Genomic DNA, 26,018 nt, shown 5'->3' with positions numbered 1-26,018 from the left:
TTATTCTGCTTTGGTGAGAAATGTGCCCTCTTGATTAAGAGTGAAGTTTTGCGTTTTTGAGATTGAAACCCAAACTTATTTCTAACACAAAGAAAAAGAGGTAGAAAAGAAGGAAAAAGTTATGATGTTCTGAGTTAGTACTCAGAAAAACTAGCCAGGCCATCTAGCAACAGGGACCAATGTGCTGCTGGCCAACAGTGGGAAAGGAAATTACTCTAAGGGGCTTTGCGCTGCCCTCCACTGTTAGCATCTTCAAAGGAATCAGATTTCCTGGGATAGGAGTACCACCTTGAACCTAGTGATTGACAGACCAAGCTGGAGTATAACACACAGTGTCAGATCTTCACTAAGCTAGGCATAGAGTCCAGCGCCCATTGTGTTGGCCAGGAAAAAAGAGCTTTGCATAATTGATCTCCACAAGCCCTAGACACTTGTACTTTGCATTCAAAGACCATAGGGAGGACTCCTTCATGAAAGTCCTTCCAAGCCGGTTACTATTTAATGGTTCCGTTCACATTGTCACAACGGTGGAACTTCATAGTTATTAATACAATATGTGAAAAACTAGCCAATACCTTATAGTTACAAAATTCACATCACGGGGATAATTTTTCAACCATAAAATTGAAGTGTTATGCATGTAGGCATAGTCCAACCTTTGGCCCATAGGCTTCATGTGTCCCAGGACATCTGCAAATGCCCAAAACATTTGTAGACAACATTATATCTCAATGTCAAAGTATTAGGCACAGGTGAAAGAGCAACATTTCCCTTCTATTATGCCTGTAGGCATTGTACATGTCACTAGAAACGATATCACTATATTTTAGACTGAGGAATCTCCTAGATCAGGAAGTGGTTATTACACAAGCTCTATTTTTTATTTGAAGGATGTTTCCTGAGAAAATATATGTCACCCCTACCCACCCATACACACACACACACACACACACACACAATGTGTGGGGACCCAAGACAGACCCAAGTAACAATTGCACAATTGGACCTGGTGAACCAATAAGTTTCTGCTGGGTTTACTAATACCTGTATGGGTCAGGAGTTTGTGTTTTGTTTTGTTTTTAATAAGAACACTGATGACTGAAAAGAAACTGTTTCACCAAAAACACAAAAATCCCACCCCAGCATGCTGACCCTGGAGCTCTCTGCACAAATTGCAGACATGTCAACAGGTCCAAGTGGTCTCCACCACAGCAGCTGGCCACTGTAAAAAAAAGCTAAAATGGAGCATTCTTGGTCTTCTAGAGCTTGCTTTTCATACACAGGATCCATGCTTTTCCTCTGGAGTCTCGGGAGGGAGTGCTTAATTCAGAGGGCACTGTTATACAACAGACTTGTTCTTTCGGGAAAGGTTTTAAAATTACAGTGCTTTATGCTGTGGGTAACTGAGGTGATTTAGTATAGTCTATACTTTTCAGCAGTAATGATTCCATACTCATTCTGAATGAGGTAATACAGTTAATTCCCTCCGTGGAAGAAGGAATTTGAGCTGAAGCTCAGTCAGTCTCATTGCATCTACCCTTAGTCTTACACACAGAACATAATGACTAAAGCCACAACTTCTCACTCCTGAAGTGTCCTCGATGCAGCAAGAAGTCTTGATAGCTAGAAAAAGGAAACCAGCTAAGCTTTGGTTCATCGGGCTGACAACCAGACAGCGTGAGAGCAAAAGACTTGCAGATGGTATAAAACAGTAAGTCCTCCTCCATCAAACAATCTCTTAAGTCGCGGAAAGAGAGAACACAGCAAATAAAAACCTCCAATGACTGATGGACCAGTTCACACCAGCTTCACAGAAATGCTATGTAAATGTCAAATAGTACATTTGGGGGCCATTATAGAGGATATGTGATCACAAGTATATGTGATTTTGACTGACGATCTTGCCAAAACTATTTTAGAAAACCCTTTCATAATATTTGTATTTGAACATAGTATCTAACTTGCATTTTTGCTTACTCAGCAGAATACAAAACAGCATCTTCCAGGCCCCTTCAGAGTAGGAAGCATTATATACCTTCAAGGATTCAAGTGACTAAATTTAAAGATAAATTCGTCATGCTCTTTAAGCATTCCCTTTTCTGCTGCTTCCCATCTGAGTGGCACAGCATCCACTCCTTTTCTAGGCTCAAAAACTAGGTGTAACTTTTTATTTCTTTTTTCTTTCCATCATCATTCCTTTGTGAATCTGTATCTTTCAAGTTCTTTCCACACCACTGTTGAAGTATCTTAATTATGTCATTATACTTTATTCTTTTGCTAAATCTAACCTTCTGAAGTGTCTCCTCACCTCAGTGCCCTCCCACTCATCCCATTGCTGTATAGAATTCAAGATAATCTTGCCAAAATTTACATTTGATTATGTCATTTCTTAAAATATATTAATCTCTGATTCATTTGGCTTTAATGTAATCTGAGTTTTTTAACATGCTGAATAGTATGTGGGCATGGTACCTTCTTGGTACCTGATGTAAAGGAAACATTGCTGTTGTGTTTCCTACTCACTTAAGCAGGCATGTTATCAGTTCCTTATGAGCATAAAACTTCCAAATACTTTGTGAGTGAGTGTGTGTGTGTGTGTGTGTGTGTGTGTGTGTGTGTGTGTGTGTGTACCCTATAGTGTTATAGTAGAAACTGGAACATCCAGCTGAATCTATTCCACATATCTACCCAAGGATGGGATCAGTGAGGCTTACAGTAGCCCTGCCTGGAGTAGAAGAGAAACTGCTCTCTTAGGAATTCATACTTTCAAATCTGCAATACTGTACAAGGAAAAACATGGTGGTTCAACCACATAAAGACAGAGCAAGTGTATTATGAAAATAAGACTTGATTACAAAGAATACATGGTAGAAAAATAAAAAGACTTGAAAATATCTTTGCAATTTCTATGTTATTTGAAAAAACAACAGCCTCTTTGGTGGGGGAAGGAGTACACCTTACTTTTCTGCCTTTTTAAATGTTCCCTTTGTTATAGCTGGACAAGGTGGCACATAGTTTTAATCTCAGGACTTGAATGCAGAGGCATGTGAATATTTGTGGGGTCTGAGGCCAACCTAGTTTACAAAGAGTTCCAGGACAGAGAGGGCTGTTACATAGAGAAACCCACCTTGAAAAAAACAAAATAAATGAATAAGTAAACCAACAAAAAAAGTAATGGTTTCCTTTATATTTGTTAGGTTTTTTTTTAGGATGAAAAAAGCCAGCATATTTAATGTTACCACTCCAACTATTTGTCAACAGTAAGCCTAGTGTATTTTGTAAATGTACAATACAGAGAACACAGCCCCACATGACTGGTGCCAAGTGACATGCAGCAGTTTCCTTTTCTTGTCAGACAGCATCCTTCAACAGAGGATGACAGTAGGTGGATAATTAGGAAAGCAAGAGACTCGGGGCACCACGAGGCGGGCATATTTTTGATAGTTTAAAAAATACCTATTTACATAAAAATAAATGACCTACTACCTTGAAAACTTTTCTTTGGTTTAAATATTGGTTGTTTTGTTTTATAATAGTTTGAATTGTAGTAGAATTTTTTTGAGCATTCTTCAAGGAAAAGACTAGTCCTTGACTTTTACTATATTTGGTCATTTTATATATCTGCTCCCAGTTGTGGTATCAGTTTATTAACCAAAATCTCACCTCCTCTCAAAGGAAAACATGTATATAATTATTTAGATATAGATATAGCCAAAAATTTGCTTCAAATTAACATGTGAGAATAAAATCAGAATATTAAAACATTTTGTTGCTTCCAAATTTAATGCTGGAAAAATAGTAAGCTATGGGAATTTTTCTATTTTGTTTTGTTTAATACTTTCTTTTCTCTCTTGTTTATGTATTATTAGCTTACAGCATTGTATTCGTGTTTTCTAAGCTATATTTCTTTTCAAGACATTGAAAAATAGTTGCGGACGTGAAACTTTTAATTAGAGGCATAATACATTTTATCTGATTTCTGAATATGTTCTTTGTTGTATGTGTAGCTCAGAGATAATCTAAAATCTCTAATAAAAATTAAGTCATCAAAATGCTTTTGAATATTATATATTTTACTTTATTCACTACATCTATTGTGGCTATCTGTGGGATGTGTGGTGATAGAAATTCAGCAAGGAACAATGACATCTTGTTGTCAAGACAATAATTTTTTGGAAAAAAAATGATATACAGAGCAAAGTGATACATGCCTATAATCCAAACACTTGGAGGCTGAGATAGGAGGATGGTTAGTTTGAGACCAGCCTGGGCCACATAGAAAGGACTTCTTCCTAAATTAAATCCAGAAGAATTAATATGGACCACATGTAAAATATGTAAATATAGTCTATCTGTAATTATAGATTTTCTTTTAGTAAGTATTGCATAGAAATGGAATAGACTGCCATCATTCTACAGAACAAACTATTGCGATTTAATTGTTTTGCCTCTGAAATGAACCATTTTGCCCTTCAAATGTGTGGTGGGTATCAGACCTAAGAATAAAGGAAGAAGGCATTAATTAACACATCAACTTTTCAACTACAGGGCAAATAAGTACCAAATGACTGGCATGTATAAAAAAGCAATTTATGTTTTATATGAGAATTGAAATTTGAGGAATTTTGTCTTGTTGTGCTCCATTTGTGTTTCTTTTCAGTCATGGCCATGGGAAAGTCAACTGTTAAGACATGGGAGGATGTGTAATTTAGCATGTTAATGGAAATGTAATGAAGTTAGAGGTTATCTGGCAGTCAACCTAGCAGCCATTTGGACTCCATCACTCCATCAGTTGAAGCCAGCATAGTTTTGACCCACAACCAGCATGTTCTCAAAGATAATCAAAACCAAAACAGGGCAGAGTTCTACCCACCAGCTTGCCAAGGCAGTGCCCAGGATTGCAACATTTCTTGTTCTTCTTTCATGTTCAATGTTCCTCAGAATACTTCTATACAATTTTACTTAACATTTGATTAATGCATAAGAGATCAGTGAACAAAAGGCCACTAAGCTTCCCTGCTGGTCCTTTTACATTCTTTGGACAAGGAAAAAAATTTTTTAATTGTGGTGAAATTTAGATTAGGAAAGACCTTCCTATACCTAATTTAGCTTCTTTATAGGTGCTTGTCTTAAAGCAAGAATATGATTAATGAGCTATGAGTATCAAAGGAGACTTCTACTTAGTGAATTAGACAGGCAATAAAAGGCTGGAGATTTTCTAATATCCTCCAGGATAAGGTATTGGGAAAACACCCAGAGCATGTTGGGTAGGGATAGAGCAGCCTGTGTTGCTTGACTGCTAGGCCACCTGTTTGCTATATGGCTCAAGAGGCATACTCTATACTCTTGCATGGACAGTAGATCTTTCTTGATGATTAGGTTTTGAAACTGAAAAGATGCTTGGTGATTTGTGTCCCAATGCCATTACATAGGTTTCTAAATTGGTGCTCTGTAGTCACCTGTGTGCCCAGTTCATTTTTATAAGGCTTCAGGTTCCTAAACCACAATTTGTACTTTGTTTTTGCAAATACACACCATTTGCATTTGAAAGAAAGAAGGAATTGGGGACTGAGGAAAGTGCTTGACAGCCCTCCTGGTGGGTAATGATCCTTGACTCTGAAAAGCGTGCTAGATTCTTAGTCGGCTCCCAAGGAAAGGTGTTGATAAGAAATGTGAAATTACTTTGTGATTGTGAGTAAATATTGCTGATACCATATCTTTTGTGTCTAACAGATAATTATAGCCTCCCCACCAAACTTCTTGACTGTATTGAATATAAAGAAAACCACAGGGGATGTTCTGTCATTTTGTTTTAAAAGCTATATAAGCACATTTACTATCAAAAAGAGACCCAGAAACAGATAGACCTGGCCAAAACACACCATGGCTTTTCTTAAAAATAGTGGGTCCATTTCAATGGCCCTGTCTTCGGAAGCGGCAATACCTAAAATGTTCCCTCCTCCTCTAAGCCTTAAGAAGCTAGATCAGTTTCAGTGAGAAGAAAAGAGAAAAAACTGTCTGGACAATATGTCGCCACTACAGTCCTGAACTTGGAGATTATCCCATGATTGATGTCCATGTCTCATTGACCATGACCCTTGTCACATGAAGCTCCTTGAACCTACTGTGGCAGCCCTACCAGGACACTTGCTCTGCTAACTCTCATGTGTTCTCTCACTAAGACAAGACGCATAACTACATAAACTGGCCGCCTCTGCCCCAGACATAAAGGAAGAGAACATTTGAGGCAGCAGAAGCTTCTTGTAAGGGGAGAATGGCATAACCGCAAATAACTCAAAGCATGCTATGGATTTCCAATGGACCCAAAGTTATTAAAATGCGTAACTCATTCCTAAGAAGGGAAGCCCCACCCCCATTTTATTAAGCCCCCTCCCTCTCTTTATTACTAATTCCCAGAGCACAATTCTTTTGCTGGCATACAAACTAACTTGCATTGAAAGTCCACAGAACTACCCACTTATTATCTCAATGCCAGGTATGTTTCATGTGTAACCACGCTGGGTACAAGGTGCTTGGATATTGTTAAATTTTCAGAAAGCTTTCAATGTTGTGTTGTAATTCTTGAAAATTGCTTGCCAATTTAAAGCTAGCTGCATCTAAACAGTAAGTAATTGCTTATGGTAATGAGTGCAAACTAATTTGCTAGAATATGTTAATATTCACAAAGCACTTTTATACTGCCTGCTGTTGCAAACACACTGCTCTCTTGTCTAAGTGTTGATTTTAGATAGTATTATTGTCACACATCTGACTGAAATCATCACTTCAGTAACATTTATGCAAAAGTCATATATGGTGATGGCCTCGGAATTCTAAAGAAAGAACAGAAAGTCATGTCATCCCTTTGATGAATGATTTGGAATATTTGAGTAAAGGAACCGAAGCCTTAATAATTAATTCTAATTAGTGATTGATGGCAGTAAGCTTACTACACTGGCTTGGAAATGGCCCCTCTTTCCCATAAGAGCTATAAAACTTAATTTAAATCACTTCTCAGACAGATGGCATCCGAACTTCATTTAAATACAATAAGCAATTTTAAATGGATTCAGTATTTTCAAGTGCTTAAGTGTGGAAGCCCGTTTCACCCCCTCAGTGCCCTGTGCTCCTTGCTCTGCACTCCTTTCTCAACTACGCTCATGAATACTTCGTGTGACTCTAGACTTTAAAGACCTGTGTTCCAAATGGAGGGTGTTCAGAGATCAGCCCAGGAGAGTTGGATCATCTGAGGTATAAGTAGAAACAGCCTGTAGTTGAGTCTAGAAAAACAGAATACTGAGGTTCTAATCCAAAAGAAGACATGCTTGGCCCTGACTTGCTTCAGGTCTGGTATGGCACTATAATGTTTCCATCATTCCACCTTCAGAATTCCGGTGGTGAAATTCAAACATCTCCACAGAGAACCATAAAAAACAGCAACACTGTCACTTGCAAACTTCAGTCTTTTGTTGAATTTCACTGGCTAAAATTTTTGGGTTCTTTTTTTTTTCAGTTCAGTATTTAAATTATATATCTTATAAATGTTCATAATTGCTTGTCATAATAAGTGGCCTAACCCAACATCCTAGGTTCATTCCTTCTTGTCATCATAAGAAAGTAGATGTGCTTTACACAAAGGGCTGGGTGTGCACCTCTTGTAATCTTCATAAGCTGCTTCAGAGAGTGAGATGAGAATAAAACAGCCAAGTCACAGGCATTTTGCTTTACTTCTATTAATATAACCAATACTGTAATTTTTTTTCTACTAAGCATGAATTAATTCTTAAAAAGTGAGAGCTGGTTTATTTTCTCATAAAGCTGCAAGGAAATTTTCTGTGATGAGTAGGAAAATATGGCCAAGATATTATTTAATGCAATCTCTTTCTTGGGACATTAATATCATGGGTTATTTTTTTTTCTGTTTTTCAAGTTATCTGACTCTCAGTTAACAGAAATTTGCATTTTTTAGAATTTTTAATGTGATGGCATGCTGCATTTTTAGTATTGTCCTTGAATAGTCCTGACTCTAACTAAGTGCTTTTTATTCTGTGTTGATCTTGGGATTTGATATAGGAGACAGAGATAAGACACAGTGTTCTTAGAAAGCCTAGATTTCTTCCTTTTCAAAGGGTGGCTTCCCACTTATTAAAGTGAATCTACTTCCTGTATCTGAGAATATTTGGTGCTTCTTTTCTATTCTTTGTGAAAATCCAACCTCAAAATTAGCTTTACTCTTCCAAAGAATTTGGGGATGTTTTGAGAGACAAGTGAATTCTTTAAGGTGCTTATCATGTGGAATTTTTAAAGTTGTCTTAAGAATGAGTCTACTTAGCATGGTTTGCCATGGTTTAATCTTAGAATATCTTTGAAAGGATTAATAGTTAGAGAATTACTATTTGAATTATTATTATGGCATTGGTTTATGTTAAAATTATATTAATATAAGCATGGAAGGCACGAAATCAATAAAGTTGTATATTTATTACTAATTTAAAATTGAAAGTGATACAATGTAAGCTATGTCTTCAAGAATGGAAATAGAAAAGAAATTGAATGCATCACCATCTGATTAGCTGTTGATAGAGAAATCATAATGGTTGCACATACACTTCTGTCACCATTAGAGCACTGCATGGTGCTTTGTACACAGTAAATGCTTAAGTACTTTTTATGGAGCATGCAAATATATTTACTGTCAAAGTTTTCTGTCATGTTGCTTTTGTGTTCTCTCCATAAGTATCTCAGGGCTCCTATCTTTGTATTAGGTCAAGAGGCCTCTTTCTGGCCTGGAGAGATGACTCGGTGGTTAAGAGCATTTACTGCCCATGCAGAGAACTTGATCACAATTCCCAGCACTTGGCAGCTCACTGCCACCTCCTTGAATCTCGGTCCTGGTCTCTGTGGGAACTGCATGCACGTACTGCTCATGCTTGCATGTAAGCACTCATGCAAATAAATTGAAAATCAGAAAAGTTGTTATTTTACAATATCGTTTCTTTTTTGCATCTACTTCTTGCCATTTATCTAAGCCTCATGGCTTTTTAGTCTTCTCAGGAACTTCTGAAAGCAGCTTCACATAGAAAGGTTAAGTGAGTTGGGCATGGTGGTACACATCTTTAATCCCAGCACTCAGGAAGGCAGAGGCAGGCAGTTTTCTGTGAATTCCAGGCCAGCCTGGTCTACAAAACCAGTCTAGGACAGCCAAGACTACACAGAGAAACCCTGTCTCAAAATAAAACAAAATAAATAACCAGATACAAAAACAAAACAAAACAAAAAAGTAAAACAAACAAACAAAGAAGAATTACGGATCCTATAATTAACCCAGATTCTTTCCTTTGGCTATTTCTTCTGTCTTTCTAGAACCATGAGTGATACTTTGCATACATGCAAATATCAGCTATTAGAAAGACATTAATATATTTTTAGTATTATCTAAAGGCTTTATTTTGGTAATAGGCATGTTCATAGTTCTGAATCTGTGGATGGAATTAGCTCATAATGATTTGGTCAAGCTCCAATCATTAGGCTATATGGAGTACTCCTACTCAGTGAGTATTGATATGAGCAAGCTCTAATCGTGCGGTTAGATGGCATTTTGTACCTCATTAATATGAATCAGCATTAACCATGATAGTGGGATGATATATTCCAACTCGAAGCTGCCAAGCTACATGATTTTAGAGCTATAAACCTTTGTTTCTAACAATGGCTGACCTTGCTAAGAGAATGAGTAAATGAATGAGTGAAAATCTGGTTTATTGATTGAAATTGTCTGAGATTTGCCTATTTTGCTTAAGCAATTTCTATTTTAAATTAGTTTTCAGAGCATTTACAATTAAAGGTTGAAATGAGTCAATTGAAATTTGTGCAAAAGATAACTTCTGTTCACTCATTTTTAAAAATTTGCCAATTCATTTAGGTTTTCAAATTTTATGGCATATAGGCTTTTGAAGTAAGACATGTTGATTCTTTGGATCTTCTCAGTGTCTGCTGTTATGTCTTTCTGATTTTGTTTATTTGGGTATTCTCCCTCTGCCTTTTATTTAGTTTATTTAGTTGTCAATCTTGTTGATTTTCTCAAAGAACCAGCTCTTGGTTTCATTGACTCTTTGAATTGTTTCCAAATTATTGATTTCAGCCTTGAGTTTGATGATTTCTAGCTGTCTACTCATCTTGGGTGTGTCTGCTTTTTTTTTTTTTTTTATTCTAGAGCTTTCAGGTGTGCTGTTAATTTGCTAGTATGGCATCTCTCCAGTTTCTCTATAAAGGCACTTAGTGCTAGGTGAAACAGATAGATATTATTCTATAGAAAGATAAGGTAAAATAGTTAGATAAGGTCTACAAAAAACCTCAGAGACATACAGAATAGAGCATTTAAAATGTTTTTATTATTTTAAAGATTATCTGACAATGAGATAGGTTAACTCCTGGCAACACCCAGCCTACCTCACAGAGGATGATGAACATCAAAGAACCTCCTTATAGAGATGGCTTCAAAATGCCAAACAGGCCACTTGGCAAAATGTCCTCATTTCTATCACAGACAGTATTCTGCCTAAAAACAGACCAGCTTGGATGCAGGCAAAGTCAACGGCCAAACTCTGCCAAGACAGGGTAAGCAAGCCCTCAAAAGTTCCTGCCTCACAAATATGTCCATATATTGGGCCAGAAGGCTGAATATGATGCTCCAATATTACAGAGAGTTTTGGGTGACTATTCAGCTAGCAAACTGTCTCTTTCATATTCTCATTTGTAAAGCTATTAACCTGCACTCCTGGCATACTCAGGTAATCAATTTTATTCCTTCTCAAGTCTCGGAATGGGTTGAAGACCAGATAGTTTAGTTGTACAATTAAGCTTAGTTGTTTAGGGGTTAACATGTTTTTACATCTAGATAGATGCTTTAAGTTTACAATGACGATATATGATAGATATTGCTTTATATTCAGAATTTTAGATGCCCCAAATAGAAAAGACTTTTTTTCAAGGTTACCAAACACAAATAGCCAAAACACCAAGAATGTAACATATATATAATTCCTGATTTTGTCATGATTCTTCTTTCTGTATGTAGTTTACTGTATATATGTGTAATAATATAAGTGTATATATAAAATATTTAATAAAAAGGAAAAATTGCTAAAAAGCTTTCTTAGTTTAGTTAACGTTCCTAAAAATAAGATTTTTCATAACCTGATGGTGTGATTTTTTTCTCTCCCTATCCATGAGGCTTATATCTCTAATACAAATTGATTTGAAATATGTTCCAAAGACATTTTAATACAGTTCACTAAGTGCTTTAGGAAGCCTAGTTTTAGAAAGGAAGACATACACATTCAATGTTACCAGGGTTACTCATTTATAGTTACTTCACTTGATTTTATTTTTAGTTCTAGATCACTTTATGGGATTCCTTCATCTGACTGGTATAAAGTCTACCACTTTCTTCTTTTTATTCTCAGTCATAGTTATGACTTGAATTTGATCTTTGAGAAAGTTTGTCTCACTTGGAAGTTCAAACTGTAGAGCACAAGTATTCCTAGAGGGGATATTGTTTCAATAACATGTTCAAGAAAAAACAGCAAGTGTTTTTAGAAGAAAATTTGGTTGCTCTAGGCTTGGTAGCAATCCTTGCTACTCAGGAGGCTAAGTTAGAAAGAGCACATGTTCAAGGCCAGAGTCGTATACAGAGTGAGTTCAAGACAGACTGCACAATTTAGTAGAACTTTGTCTCAAAATATAATGTAAAACTACAACTGGGAATATAGTACAATGTGAAATCCCTACTCTAATATATTCAGTGCCTTAGACTCGGTCCTTAGTATGTTTGAAACATAGAAAGATCCTGCAAAGCACTGCTCATGACTGGTTACTTGCTGCATAGAGCTTTGAAATAGTACTTACTGGCTTGAATGCTTAGCAATGTACTTGACTTTAATTTGAGAATATATATGTATATATGTACATATAGTAATGCATATGCAGTCATATTATTATTATTTATTATTGGTATTTTAGTTTTAAAGACTCTATTAACTGAAACTTAACCATCATCAGTTTTTGAAGGCCTCTTTAATATGAGAAAACAGAGGGTTTCATTCATTTAAATAAATTCCTTTATAGTGAAGAGTAAAACAAAATGACTATTCAGATTAATGCAATTGACATGAGTTATTGATAGGGTAGTCTTGGCTTTATAGATTATCAGTGAATACCAATTACATCTTCTTCTACTTGTAGTGTCTAAATCATACAGTGGGTCTTCTCTGAGGGCTACTTACCTCAGCCTTGCTGATCTTGTTGAGACTTTAGACATATCCATGGTTACTAGCACAGAAAATGTACCTTTCTGTGGCTTTTCTGAATACATGTCAAGGTTATTAGTAAGACTAATTTATGTATCTATTTACAACCTAAACTATTAATTTTAGGTCTCACAGAGGAACATACTTGCATTATGGAAATAAATGTTCATAAATATCAATGGTAATATATAGAGATGCTGTAGATATTTTCATGATAGTCAGTCCAAACAACATACAGATTTTTATTAGAAAATAATTTTTATTAGTTAAAAGTTTTAGGTCAATAGCAAAGCAAACTTTCTTTATGGCTTTCTTGAAATGCACAATTACTATTTGAATTATCTGAGAGAAATGAGTCCTGACTTCATAGAAGCCATGATGGCTTTCTGCCATTTCATTTTCTTGATAGTTTTATTTGATGGAAACTTCTTACTGAGCAAGCACACATCGTTTTCACTTTGAAATGGTGTCTTGGCCTGGGAGGAGTTGAAACTTGCTAAGGCTGACTCTCTGGATCCCTCTCTCTGTTTTCATAACCAGGCCTCTGATTGCCATCTGCACTCACTCTCCAGTACCACCTGAGGGAATTCCAGTGCATGGACAGAGTTCTCCTTAGCTCTTATAGTCAATATTCAGTTTAGTAAAATTCAGCAACTTACTTTTTAAAAAAGTTTTTAAAGGAGTTTTTTTTTTTTGTAAAGGAATTTTAATCTAGCGACATGACTACTCTGGCAAGGAATCACATCCAAAGATCTAGGTCTGTGTGATCTGGCTGAAATAAGACATGACCTTAGTATACACCTTTAATCCCTTTGGTTGGAATACAGACACACCTTAGTTACACAGCTTTAATCCAAAACAATGACATCTAACTGAGGGACAGGCAAAGGGATGAGTCGGAGAAAGATTTGACAGAACAAGTCAGAGATAGGTTATGGCCAACTCTCAGTAGAACAGACAGAAAAGAGAAGATACTTAGGAGCTGCTCAGGGACAGTGAAGAGGAGGTGAGTAGTCCAGTTCCCCTGGAGTTTGGTTGAGTTCAGTGTGGGCAGTTCAGTACTGTTTAGTTGAGGGCAGTTGCATTTCTGCAGTTCAGTTTATGGAGTTCAGAGGCAGTTTTTCCAAGCAGAGCAATTCAGTGAGAAGCCTGTTTGAGTCAGTCAGCTTCGAGAGGGGTTAGGCCAGAACAACTGAGTTGCGTTCACAGAGAAAGGGTGGGTTTATTCAGCACTAAGCCTCAGAGCTGAAAACATTCTGGGTCTAGGCTAGAAGACAGAGTCGGGAAGCCAAAGCCTTCAAGGTCCAGGCTTGAAAGAATTAGACTGTATGGAGGTTAGACATTTCCAGGCCTAGACCTAGGGATATTTATATAGAAAGGCTCTGGGCTCAGCCCAAGCCATGTATTAGTAAAGACTGGGTATGACTTCTATCTCATCCCATCATCTGAGTAAATACAAACAACATTTATAGATTTTTTCTTTATTTTAGGAACTTAGGCTTCTGATAGAACATACAAACATGCAGATTTACCTCTCTGTCCAACCTAAATATCATACTGAGCTACTCTGATAAGACTACTATTATTAGGTAATTATTTATTTTTATTTTGATCAGGAGTCTGGGACAAGTAGCTAACAATTCCACTTACTGGCGTCTTTCTTTCTTTTTCCTTACTAAAGACCTAATTGCTCTATTCTTTCCTCTAGTCTGTTGATATACATACAATGAGTTTGTCCATTGCTCTAAGTATACTTTTGATACTTTTAATCTTTTATAATGAAATGTAGTCTTGTGTGTGTCTTTTATTCCTGGTAAAATTAACGTTGAAAATATAACAGGGCTTTGATTTCATAGAATAATTCCTGTGAACAAGAACATTTTCACAGTTATTTAGAGAGAGAATGATATGTTATTAGCTGTTGTTTCTAATAATTATTAATATTATTGTATAGTTCACAATTTAGTGACTTTATAGTTATTCTTATACTTTTTCATAATTTAAGGTAGTATCTTTTTTTTTTATCATTTTATCGGTCTACATTCTTTAATCCAAAGAATATGTCCCATATGTTAAAAATGCTCAACAAATTCTGTTACTGTTAAAACAGTAAAATCCAAACCATTGTATTTTACCAGTGAAGATTCAGGAGGTAGATCTTGGGTTGAAAATTTACTAGCTCGGAGAGACAGAGAAAGCACCCCAGCTGATCTTCCTATTCAGCTGATGTCCTAGAAGGAGAAAGCTTTTCTACTCAATTCACATCGCAGAAGGAAAAATTCAAAATCCAAAATCCTTTTATTTTTCTCCACATGCTCTTACATACCCTTCCTTCAATCTTTATCCTTTCAGTCCCTGTCAGCTGGTTGCTTGCTCAGCCTCTTGACCAGGGTTAACTTTATTTAATCCTGTGTACAGAAAATTCTTGCATTAAAGATGTGTGCAAGGGCTGAGCCACACCACTAGAAACAGATTTTTACAGTTCTCAATCTTGGGGCTCACAATGGGATCAATGTCCTGCAACAAGAGTTAAGAATAGAATATTAACGTACTTATAGGAGGAACAAAAGCTGTCATTTATAATTATTTTAATTTTCATCTGATAGCCTGGTAACTTTCTCTAGATAAAGTATTATATTGCTGTTGTATTTCATGGAAATATAATGGCCTGAATGTTTCGTGTTGGTTACAGGATAACATTTGAAGTATTATAGGACTTCAAAAAAACCTTTTATTCATATACGTATGAGTTAGAAGCTAATCATTTCAGAAGTTAATTATATTATTTTATATGTAGCAAGGATCTGGAGCGACCAATAACTGAACAGCCCTGTGCATGCTGATTGGATTTCTTTTTCAGAAGGCTTCGATACATTAGGGGAATATATGAGATTTGCTGAAACAAAGTGAGTCTGAGATGGGACTCAGATGATAAGAAAATAGGTAGAAAGGGTATGTCCTTCATGTACATAGCAGTGTTCAATAAGAGCTGAAAATATTTCTTAAAACATCACAGACAATGCATACAAAACTCATGTATAACATTTGCAAATACTTATTTCAGCAAAAGTATGTTGACATTCTAGGATGTGGATTGATGGTGCCAGCTTTGTTAATGAATTTAGGGTGAGTAATAGAGATTGCTGCAAGACATTAAGTGGAGAGATTGCTAAAAACCACTTTAAGTTTGCATCATCCATACATTTTAGTGTGGTGATGGATGCCAAGTTCAATTTGTCTTTACTCACTGATGGATTAATGCTTGGCACCTAGAAACATGCATAAGTAATCAAAGCAGCACATCCTTCCTACTCTTCCATAAAGCTTAGAACTGTCATTGTGTTTTGATATAAGTGAGTATATACCGTTTGTCTCTTTTTGCTTCTGGGTGAACTCACTCCATGAAAAACCTTACTTACCAAGAAAGTGGGTCAGAGGAGAGGACATCCTATTGAGTCTTTAGGCGAGAGTAGCATGGAAGAATGGGGAAATAATAGGACCACAGGGTCCTGGAAACCTACAAGAAGAACTTTATGACAGGCAGATCTGGGTCCTGGGGTCCTCCTCAAACTAAGGCCAAGGAGAAATAGGCAGTAAACTTCGAACCCCTACCAAGACCTAGCCGATGAACACGATATTCTCCACTGTTGAGTGGAGAGTGAGATCTGATTCTCACGTGAACTCTGGTGCCCCTTTTCTGACCATGTCCCCTGGATGGGGAGGCCTGGTGGCACTCAGAAGAAGGATAGCAAGTTACCAAGAAGAGACTCGATAATCTTAGAGCATACATAGGGGGAAGAAGTCTCCCTCAATCACAGACATAGGGGAGGGGAGAAGGGGGGAAGTGGGAGGGAGGGAGGAATGGGAGGAAACAGGGGAAGGGCTAACAATCAAGATGTAATATGAATAAATTAATTAAAAAAAAAAGAACTGTCATTGTGATATGCTTCCATCTCTCTAAAATCACTCAGACAAAAATAACACCTCTGTTATAAGAATAAACACTTTAAAATAAAGCTAGACTCTAGCTCTATTTTTGTAGGTGTATTTACTTAATAATCAAGTGACTATTTGCCTTGTGCTATAGTATGGCCTTGCTAGGTGATTTATGGTGGTGAGGCGATATTCTGTGCTTCACTAAAACTCCCATGTGATGTAATCTAATATCACTTCTATTAGTGAAAGTAAATAGCACTAATAGGAAATATTTATGTAAAGAACAGTGTTAACCCACAGTATGAAATACAGAGTGAATAAAAATTGTGATGTACAAAAGTCTTTCATTTAAGATGATTGGTTTGAAAACAAATTTAAAATAAATGCAAATTTTCACAAAGTACTTATATTAAAATAAGTCAGAACTGTTGCAACATTATTATTTATAATTCCGTGAGGTTTGGGAGTACACATGCAGACATAAACTATCTCTCCGTCTCTCTGTCTCTCTCTGTCTCTCTCTGTCTCTCTCTCCCCTGAACACTCATCATATGCTAGAATGTAGCTGCCCAGGTGCTTCTGTGAACCCTCTCATATACTTACAGAAGTCCTATAAGACAGTGCTGCTGTTCTCATCTATCTTTTCAAACAGGAAGTACTAAATATTAATGTATAAAAATAAGTCCTTAGCTCGTGGTCCTGTGGGTAATCAATGATACAGCTGGAATTTGAAACTAGGTCTAGCCCAAGCCAGAGTTTATATTCATCATTTCTAAGTTCTCCTAGTGCATGAAACATGCCAACTTTGTAATTTGCACAAACATATACCTAAAGAATTTTATTCTGAAATTTCAGCCCAACAGCCCACTGTGTTTGATTATAAAGAAGATTTTCCATCTGGGTAGAAGGAGAGACTTAAGAATATATAAGATTTTTATATGTTTCCTACCAACATAGCTTTAGAAAAGAAGTCAGCATGTATGTAGGGGTGAGCAGATGAGCCAAGCCTAGTCTAATTTTTTTCTTTATTTTGCTGTTGAGTTTACACTCAGTATAGTGTACGTGGTATGTGTGCATGGTAGTTTTTACACAAAGAAAGTCCCATTTAGATAAACCTGCAGAAAAAAAGAGTTGAGAATTAATTACCATGTTTGTGTTTTTTTAGTGAAACCTAAAGAATCATAAAGTTATCATATACAGGAATGAGCAGCTGGTACATTGCTGGTGTCCAGGAATCAATGTGAATACATGGTTAATAGAAATTGTGAATATTTATTTTAGCATTATTTAGATATTTAGATGAATATCTTCAGGCCAATAATGAAACACTTAGAAACATTTATAGTTAGAGAACTTTGAGAAGAAACCTCAGCAATATTAGTCTGTATGCTCCAGCATTGTGAGGCAGAAAGAAAGCACATAGTCATCAGGTGAAAATGTCACTGCGAATAAGAGACACTAACAGGCGACGATTGGGTTTGATGCAGTAGATTGATATATCCAATTAACTTTTTTTCTGCTTTTGTTGGTGTAATAGAAACAGTAGTGTAAGAAAAAAAAACACATATCGTAGGGCAGAAGGCTAGTATACAGGTTGTAACTAGCTTTACCATTTAACCAAATGTGTGACTTTAGCAAAGAAGCTAATTATTATAACTGAACTTCCTCAAATATAATGTAGGATACTCATCCTATATAGAAGGAATGACAAAATCATCATGAAAATGTTTTTTTTTTAAGTTCATAGCCAGGTGTGAAAGCTCTGGCTATAATCCCAACATGTGGGAGGCAGAGACAGGACTTTGGAGCCAACCTGAATGAAATCCTGTCTCAAAATGCAATTATAACAATTAATAAATACATAAATAAATAGGTGAGTAAATAAATACAAAAAATGTACCAGGTATTGTAAGCCAATGTTATTTGCAACATGGCTTCTTTTGGATAATTCTGAGAGAATATGGGCTTTTCAGATAGGTTTGCTGTTTTTTTTTTAATAAAGCAAATCTCTGGTTTGGAGCATTCCTTATTTCATATGCATTAAAGAAATAAGAAAGTTAATAAGTTAGTGTCTTCACTAGTCACAATTATATAACTGCTACAGCCCTTTTCTCATATATTCTATTTTTATTGACATGCTACTAAACAGTTAGAAGAAACTTAATAATCTTCAAAAATAACAAATAGCGAGGCAGAAAAAAAGACCACTTGCTTAGTATTATTAGGACGACTGAACTTCTGGGGAAATAAAACATAAAAGGCCTATTAGGTACTTCTCTCTGTCTGACAAAAGAAACCTACGGAAGAAAGAGTTTATTTTGGTCACAGTTTGCAGGCTCAGGACACAATGGTGAGGAAGATGGCTAGAAGAGTCTCAAGCGCCTAGTTTGGGAAGCAGAGGGCAGACAGGAAGTAGAAGAAGGTTGTGAGACCTCAGGGCCCACACCTCATGATTCACTTCTAGCAAAATTCCCCTTCTTAAGTTTCTATAACTTGACAAAATGCTGCTACTACCTGGGACCAAATGTTTAAATTCATGAACTAATGGAAGATGTTTCACATTCTAATTCCAGCCAATGGACAAACTTCTTCTTCCCCTCCCTACCCCTCCCCTGTCCTGTCCTCCCTTCCTTTAATCTTCCCTCCCCTTCTTTCTCTCTCACTGCAGATCGAACATATTGCTTTGCATTTGCTGGGTGAAAACTTTACCCTGAACATCCTTAGGCCTTTTCTAAGACAGGGTCTTACTACATTGTTCAGGCTATGTATAAATTCAGTCTATGGTCCAGGTGGGCTTTAAACTGATGATTTTTCTATTTAGTGTCCCTCGTAGTGAGACATATAGACTGATATGTTCAGATCTACTTCTAAGTCCCTCTCTTTCTCTCCCACTCTCTGATTATTCTTTTTATTTATGTATGGATGTTGTGCCTGCACTGCACGTATGCCTGTCATGTGTATCCAATAATCCTGGTGCATGCAGAAGTCAGAGGAAGGCATTGGGTGTGTTGGAGCTGGAAGTTATGGATGGTTATGAGTCACTGTCTGAGTACTAGGAATAGAAGCTGGGTTCTCCACAGGAGCAGAAAGTGCTTGTAACTACAGAGCCATCGCTTCAGCTCATTTATTCTCTTTTACATACTTTTCTTCTGAAATCTCTTCTTTTTCATGGGATTCCTTGTGATCAATGAGAGATGGAGCAACGTGGGAATCTATATAAATTGCATAATGTCTGGAATCTTCAACCTATAATATAATTTTAACACTCATGGCTGAGAGCATAGCATTATTTTCCATACTGTCACACCAATATTTACCCGGAGGGAGTGAAGGAGGTGAGGGCTTCTCTAGGATGCTGGGTTGTTTTACAGACCTTAGATGCTGCATGTTAATTAAGACCTGACTTCCATGAGTGGGCTGTGTCTGTGTTGACATGACTTCTGCGGTTTGAGGGTGTCAATTCATAAGCTATCTTATGTCATATGTGACGAGACCCTTTCCCCATATAAACTTGATTTGTAGTCTGTTTGCTGCTGCTTGTTCCCCTGTGCTGACTGACCCTGCCACATCTTCATGCAGCCCTTTTCAGAAACAAGTTGATACATGTTACTGATGCCTTCTAAAGCCTCCATCAATGTTTCATCCTAAATGAATTCTTAGAAACTGGCAGGAAAAAAATGAAAGACCATTACATTGCATGCTTGTCCATCTCAACTGAGAAAGCCGAAGTCTGCCATTGGTTCTGCAGCACCTGCTGAAGGATTTAATCAGTGCATTAAAAACTGAGTGGCTTCTCTGTTTCTGTTAAAAAAAAAAACCTCTGTTCTCTTTCTCGAGCAAGTTCCATTGAAATCTACCATTTGTGTTGCCTTAGTTTTGTGTGTAACATCAACATTTTATTGTTAGATCAACATGCTATCAGGAAGATAGACTTGGTGCATTGATACTAATGGGATTTGTATTTTGTTTTACAGCTGGGACAACATATATCTTTAGCAAAGGTGGTGGACAGATCACATATAAGTGGCCTCCTAATGACAGACCCAGTACACGAGCAGACAGGCTGGCCATAGGGTTTAGCACCGTTCAGAAGGAAGCAGTGCTGGTGCGAGTGGACAGTTCCTCAGGCCTGGGTGACTACCTTGAGCTGCACATAGTAAGTAATTTTTAATAAGACTTAGAAATTCCTTTCTACCATTACCTTTATTCATATATATGTGTGTGTGTCTATATAAATATATATACTTATATTCGTAAATATTCCCATCAAATGCAATATGAATATGCGATGAAGCTAATAAATGCTAGTGCTTCTGTTTGTTAGCATGTACTTCACAATAGGAGGAAAGTTATTTTTTACTTTTGAGTCTGAAATCAAAGCAGATTTGTGCTTGCAAAGACATTTTGGAGTGAGTTTTGTGCTCTAGGCAGATTTTTCAAGTTAATAAGGTAAGTTATGGCTCAGTAGCACTGTACCATCTGGTTGAATGCAGGGGGTTGTAGTATTGGTGGTATCCAAAGATTCAGTGTTCTTACCTCTTTCCTTGCCAGAGTAGAAATGGTCTAAAGTTATATGGTGTGGGAGGAATGAAGGAAGCGAACTTTAAGGATGTGAAAATTTAAGTTGGGGATGTGAAAATGGCAAACATGATTGTTTCTGGGTCATTTTGTACTAGCTTTGATAGCTGTCTGGAAAGTTCCGAGAAATGTTCTTTTTCTGTCTCATCCCTGCCGAACTTCATATACAAATTTAGCTGGTGCATAGTAAAAGGTGAACAGTAGCTTATGAAAGAGAGGCCTTAGCCTTAGTTTCCACTCAGACGTTACAGTTCAGGCTCGTCTAGCCATCCCTACTTTTAACGTATTGCAAAGTACAGTTGTGATTCTTCATTTCCTCAGTTCTCTGTGTCTCTCATGAAGAAGAATACATACATTAACTGCTAAGGGAGAGTAGCATTTTTCCATATAGCAAAGTCAAAACCTGGGAAAGTTACCATCCTCAGAACTCTAGGTCTGGACGTGCGCATCAGTGGTACAGTGCTTGTGTAACACGTGTAAGGCCCAGGGGTCCATCGCCAGGAGCATTAAAGACACCCCAGCAACCCAAAACTCCAGGTGGTTCTTGCCTCATCTACAGTCTTCCCTCTTAAAGTTTCAGACACAGATAAACCTCTCCAGCCTCTATGTTATGTTATGCATGAGTATTGTTCTTTGTCTCATTCTCCTGATTGTAGAAATTTGATCTGCTTTCCTTATGTTTACCCCTCCATGTTTGCCTTTACCAAGTACTAAGTCCCCACAGGGTGTTTGATCAGGTCAGCATTGTCTTTCTTGATAGAAACTGGCCCCAGGCATTGATCCTAAACTAATTAGGAAAACTACCAGTCACCACACTACATTGCCACAGATTGACAAGGTTTTAATTCCAAAGGACTGCACTCATTTTTCTTAATCTTATTTTTACACTAGATTTCTAGAAATTCCAATAAGTCAGGTAAAGTTTCACATTGACCACAAGAGCCAAATTCATTACTAATCTTAAGGGAAAAAATAAACAGAAAATAACACCTCAGCACAACCATTATTGAACCATTGTAAATTTCCATTCAAAATGCACTTGTCATAAAATGGCAACCCTTGGAAAGTAATTTCAGTTGCCTTTCAGCAAATGCCTAACAATCAAAATTGAAAGCATTTGGATTTTTATAGCATCATAAATAACTGATCAGTTGAGATAAACTTCACAGGGCACTAAGAAATCTTGCTGTTTAGAGTAATCTTGATTTTCAAAATATATTTGCTGGGCTCTGACTTAAGGATTTTGCTATTTCATTCATATGTGTTTGTGTGTGTGTGTGTGTGTGTGTGTGTGTGTGTGTGTGTGTGTATAAACATATATCAAGACTTTTGTCCTTCTAAGAGAAATTACTTATTGATCTGTAGCCAATTACACCTTTAGCCTGAGAAAGGTTGTGCAATGATTTCTCTGTAGTGGTAAGGAGCTGTTATTGGATTACTCAAACTACTGCTGTTTGTTTTACAGACCAAGAGACTGGTCTACAGTGTTGGCCTTTTCTTTCCAATTCTGACCAAGTATAAGCTTAAACTTCCTTTGAAGTAAAGAGTTGATGTTCTCCTTGTCTGCCCCAGTATGTGTCGTGCATGGCTCTTCTTCTAGCCATAGGTTTCTTTGCCTCCCTTCCTCCCAGCTTTCCCCTTTAGGCCTTGCCTGGCCACTCGTATTTTTATTCAGTGGTTATCGCTACATAATTTCCTTCTCAGATTAAAATTCTTCACATTTCCCTTGACCCCACAGCTTAATGGAGAACCGATGCTACTTTACTGGGATTCTCAACACTGTTAAATTCAGCCCTACCCACTACTATCTAAAGCCAGGCCTCGGCCTTATTTTTCCTCATTAATTGATTAATTTATTTACTTTATATCAGGATAGCAGCTCCCTCTCGTCTCTCCTCCCAGTCTCACCCTCCCACCCTCTTCCTCATTTCCCCCCTCTCCTTCTCCTCAGAAAAGGGGAGACCCTCAGCCTGCCCTAGAACAACAAGACTCATCAGAACTAAGTGCATCCTCTCCTGCTGAGGTCAGACAAGGCAGCCCAGCTAGGGGAAAGTGATGCAAAAGCAGGTAACAGAGTCCATGTTAGAGACAGTCCCTGCTCCACTTGCTGGGGGGACCCCCATGAAGACCAAGCTGCCTGTCAGCTACATATGTGTTGGGGGTCTAGGTCTACACCATACATGCTTTTTGATTGGGCTTCAGTCTCTGTGATGCCCCATGAGCCTAGATCTATTGTATCTGTTGGTCTTCTTATGGATTTGTGGTCCCCTCTGATTAGCTCTATCTTTCCTCCAACTCTTCCACAAGTCTCCCCAAGTTCTGCCTAATGTTTGGTTGTGGTTCTCAGCATCTGCTGCTAGATGGAGACTCTCAGAGTGGGGGTGAGAGGGCTGGGTGAGAGAAAGGAAATGGATGAGGGGAGGCATTTCTGAGATAAGCAGGAGACCTCAGACAAGGTAGGCTCCTGGGAAGATATAAGGACGACTGTAGCTGAGATTGTGTGCTTGTGTGTTAGGAGGTGGTATATAAAGACTGAAGTCGCTACCTCCTATATCCAGGCAGGACTTTTCAGGCCAGCCCCACCAATCCACCCACAAAATCTTCAACACCAAATTGATCCTGCCTATGAGATGTTCAGTAATAGAGATGAAACAGAGATTGAGGGAATGGCCAGCCAATGACTAGCCCAGCTTGGGACCCACCCCATGGGAGAGAGCCAATCCCTGACACCATTAATGATATTCTGCTATGCTTGCAAACAGGAGCCTAGCATAACTGCCCTCTGACAAGCAATGGTCTAAAGTGCAACAAAGGAAAACCTCTCTCCCTCCTTTTTACTTATTGTATGTGCAGCATGTTTGGCCATTAGAGCTCAAAAGCCTTTTTTTTTTTTTTTTTTTTTTTTTTTTTTGGCCCTTGTTTAAAATTACCTCAAAGTTGTTTTTTGGTTTGGTTTGCATGTTGGTTTTAATACAGAACTGTACCTCTAATTCCCTTTTTAACTGGATTTCTGAAAGAATGGAAAAGAAAAATGTAAAGAGAAAAACGAAAACCAGGAAGGTAGAAAAGCAACGTAAGGGGAAATAAGAAAGAGAAAAGAATAAATGCATGATGAGCTGTCTGACAGAGGCCTCTCTCCTCAGTGTGTGAAGCAGGGGCGGTGGTGTGGCTTTCGAGACAGATTGTCCATGACTTGATCCTCCTACCTCTGCCTCCTGACAACTGGGATTACGGCCAGCATGCTTGGCAACTGTGCTTAATATTAATTATTACGTTTGAGAACATTCAAGAATTGTTTCATCTGATTATTAGTACAAATGTCAGGTTCATCCTGGTTTTCCAAAATAGATTCTGCTGCTTTTCCCCCAGAATCAAATTTAAAAATAAAACAGTGTGTAGAGTTTTAGTATATCAGTGTTGTTTGTTTTGTTTAAGAATACAGCAGATTAAAGCTGACTTGTAAAACAGGTGATATGTCATATCTATATTAAAGTTAGAACTACCCATTACACTGCCAGGAAGTTTCATGTGAGTTTTTCAAGTCAGCAGTGTATAAACTTTGTATGGATCTCATCTAAAAATCTTGCTCTGTCTTTAATTGATAGAGGCAATAAACAAGAAGGTTGATTGCATCATTAAAAGATGCTCCATTCTTGCTAAAAATGTATAATGCTGTTTCAATTAGCTAGTGGGAAAGTCTGATTGGCATATAATTTCAGTGAAGATTTGAATATTTGGTGTGGCTTACCTTCCCATTTTTCAGAGTGATCAAGTTTGCTTTCACTGGAAAATGTAATCACATTTAAATTTTGATTAACTATGAACTTAAAAAAATACAACAACTTGGAGAAAGTTCGCTTTGACTCAGGTGTCCCACTTTGATTTTTGTTGAATTAATATAAATACCATCAGTGTAGAGTTCAAAGCTACATGGATTATTGATTTTAAGAGTTTATGAGGAGATTGGAAATAGTGAAGATTTGGAGTGCAGAGTTAATAAGAATTTCTGAAAGAATTAATAAATTAATTAAATATTGAAAAAGTTAAGAATAAATCTTTAACTTTTCAGTTAAAAAAGCTCTATAGACACTGGTTTCCAGATAACTCTGAGAATATCTTTTAGCTTCCTTTTGAAAATATAAAAAGTATAATAATTTGTAATAATTATTTTATAGAAATCTGTATTCAAATTGATGTTAATACTTTATAAATACACGATGCAGAATTTTTTTGGCTGTTTTAAGAATGCATGTGGTAAATAATTTTATCTCTCCTTCAAAATTACCCAATTTATTATGTAGCCATATTTCATCATGAGTGGTTCTCTAGTTATTTCATGTTTTTCTCTGACTTCCAGATAAACTTTCTGATGTCACTGAATGCTATCTGTAATAATGATGATTAATACAAAATATGGAAATGTGGCTTGTTATAACTTTTAAGCCGGTCCCGTTGTATTTGCTGAGAATCTATGCCCCAGGTCTTGTGGTGTTTTGTGGATATGAATAAGTTGACATTACTTAGAAATTACATGTGCAAGCCCTGGATAAATAATTGTTTTTAAGTGACTTGTGAAGGGTTCTACCATTAACGTTTAAATTAGTGATATTGGAGGATTTTCTTTTTAGTCCATTAAAAATATATACGTAGAAGCAATGAGCAAAAACATGGAAATAAGTTTGATTTTGTCAGTTGTAGCATATAATTTTTATCAGGTGAAACATGTAATTTTACCAAGATTGTCACTTTCAGAACATCTCTTGTAGGCATCACTTTCCAGGGGTTAATTGGAAATTAGTTTTAACACCTCCCTGTTTATGGAAAGAAGCTAGTGTAAACGAGGACCCATCCTTTCTGTGGATATTAGTGGTGCCTTGTCCAAACCGGAGAAGGTGGAGGAGAGTGTGAGTGAGCAGTGTTCTTTGAAATACTTTCATCTTGGGAGCATGAAAGAGCATCCTAAATTCCACTAGTGAATTGCTGTACACTTTTGCCTTAAGTGTTTCTTCTTTGTGCTTTGCTGGGGTGGAAGCTACGTTTTGAAGTCAAGCTCTTAATTGATTTTGATTTACAAATATACCCTTGATTAGCATTTTTAGTATACTCTTAAAGCATTGTATTTATAGTAAATATTAAATGCCTCTAAATAACTTGCCGATATTGATTCATGCCTATCCCTTTTCATCTTTGTCTGTC

The 26,018-nt window shown here is 37.0% G+C and overlaps 1 protein-coding gene across 36 annotated transcripts in view; it reads left to right on the top strand.

Annotated features, from left to right (window-relative positions):
* Positions 1–26,018, top strand: part of NRXN1 (neurexin 1) — a 1,076,640-nt gene that overhangs the window by 738,361 nt on the left and 312,261 nt on the right. For all 36 annotated transcript variants that reach the window (XM_084793840.1, XM_084793855.1, XM_084793827.1 and 33 more), the window contains one exon: positions 20,219–20,400. In XM_084793840.1, the coding sequence (XP_084649966.1) occupies positions 20,219–20,400 (182 nt within the window). The remainder of the gene's footprint in view (positions 1–20,218; positions 20,401–26,018) is intronic.

Source organism: Acomys minous (genome assembly GCF_964271855.1).
Source record: "Acomys minous genome assembly, chromosome: 8".
NCBI lineage: Eukaryota > Metazoa > Chordata > Mammalia > Rodentia > Muridae > Acomys > Acomys minous.
The sequence above is the reverse complement of the archived record's forward strand: the minus strand, read 5'-3'. Positions and strand labels throughout refer to the sequence as shown.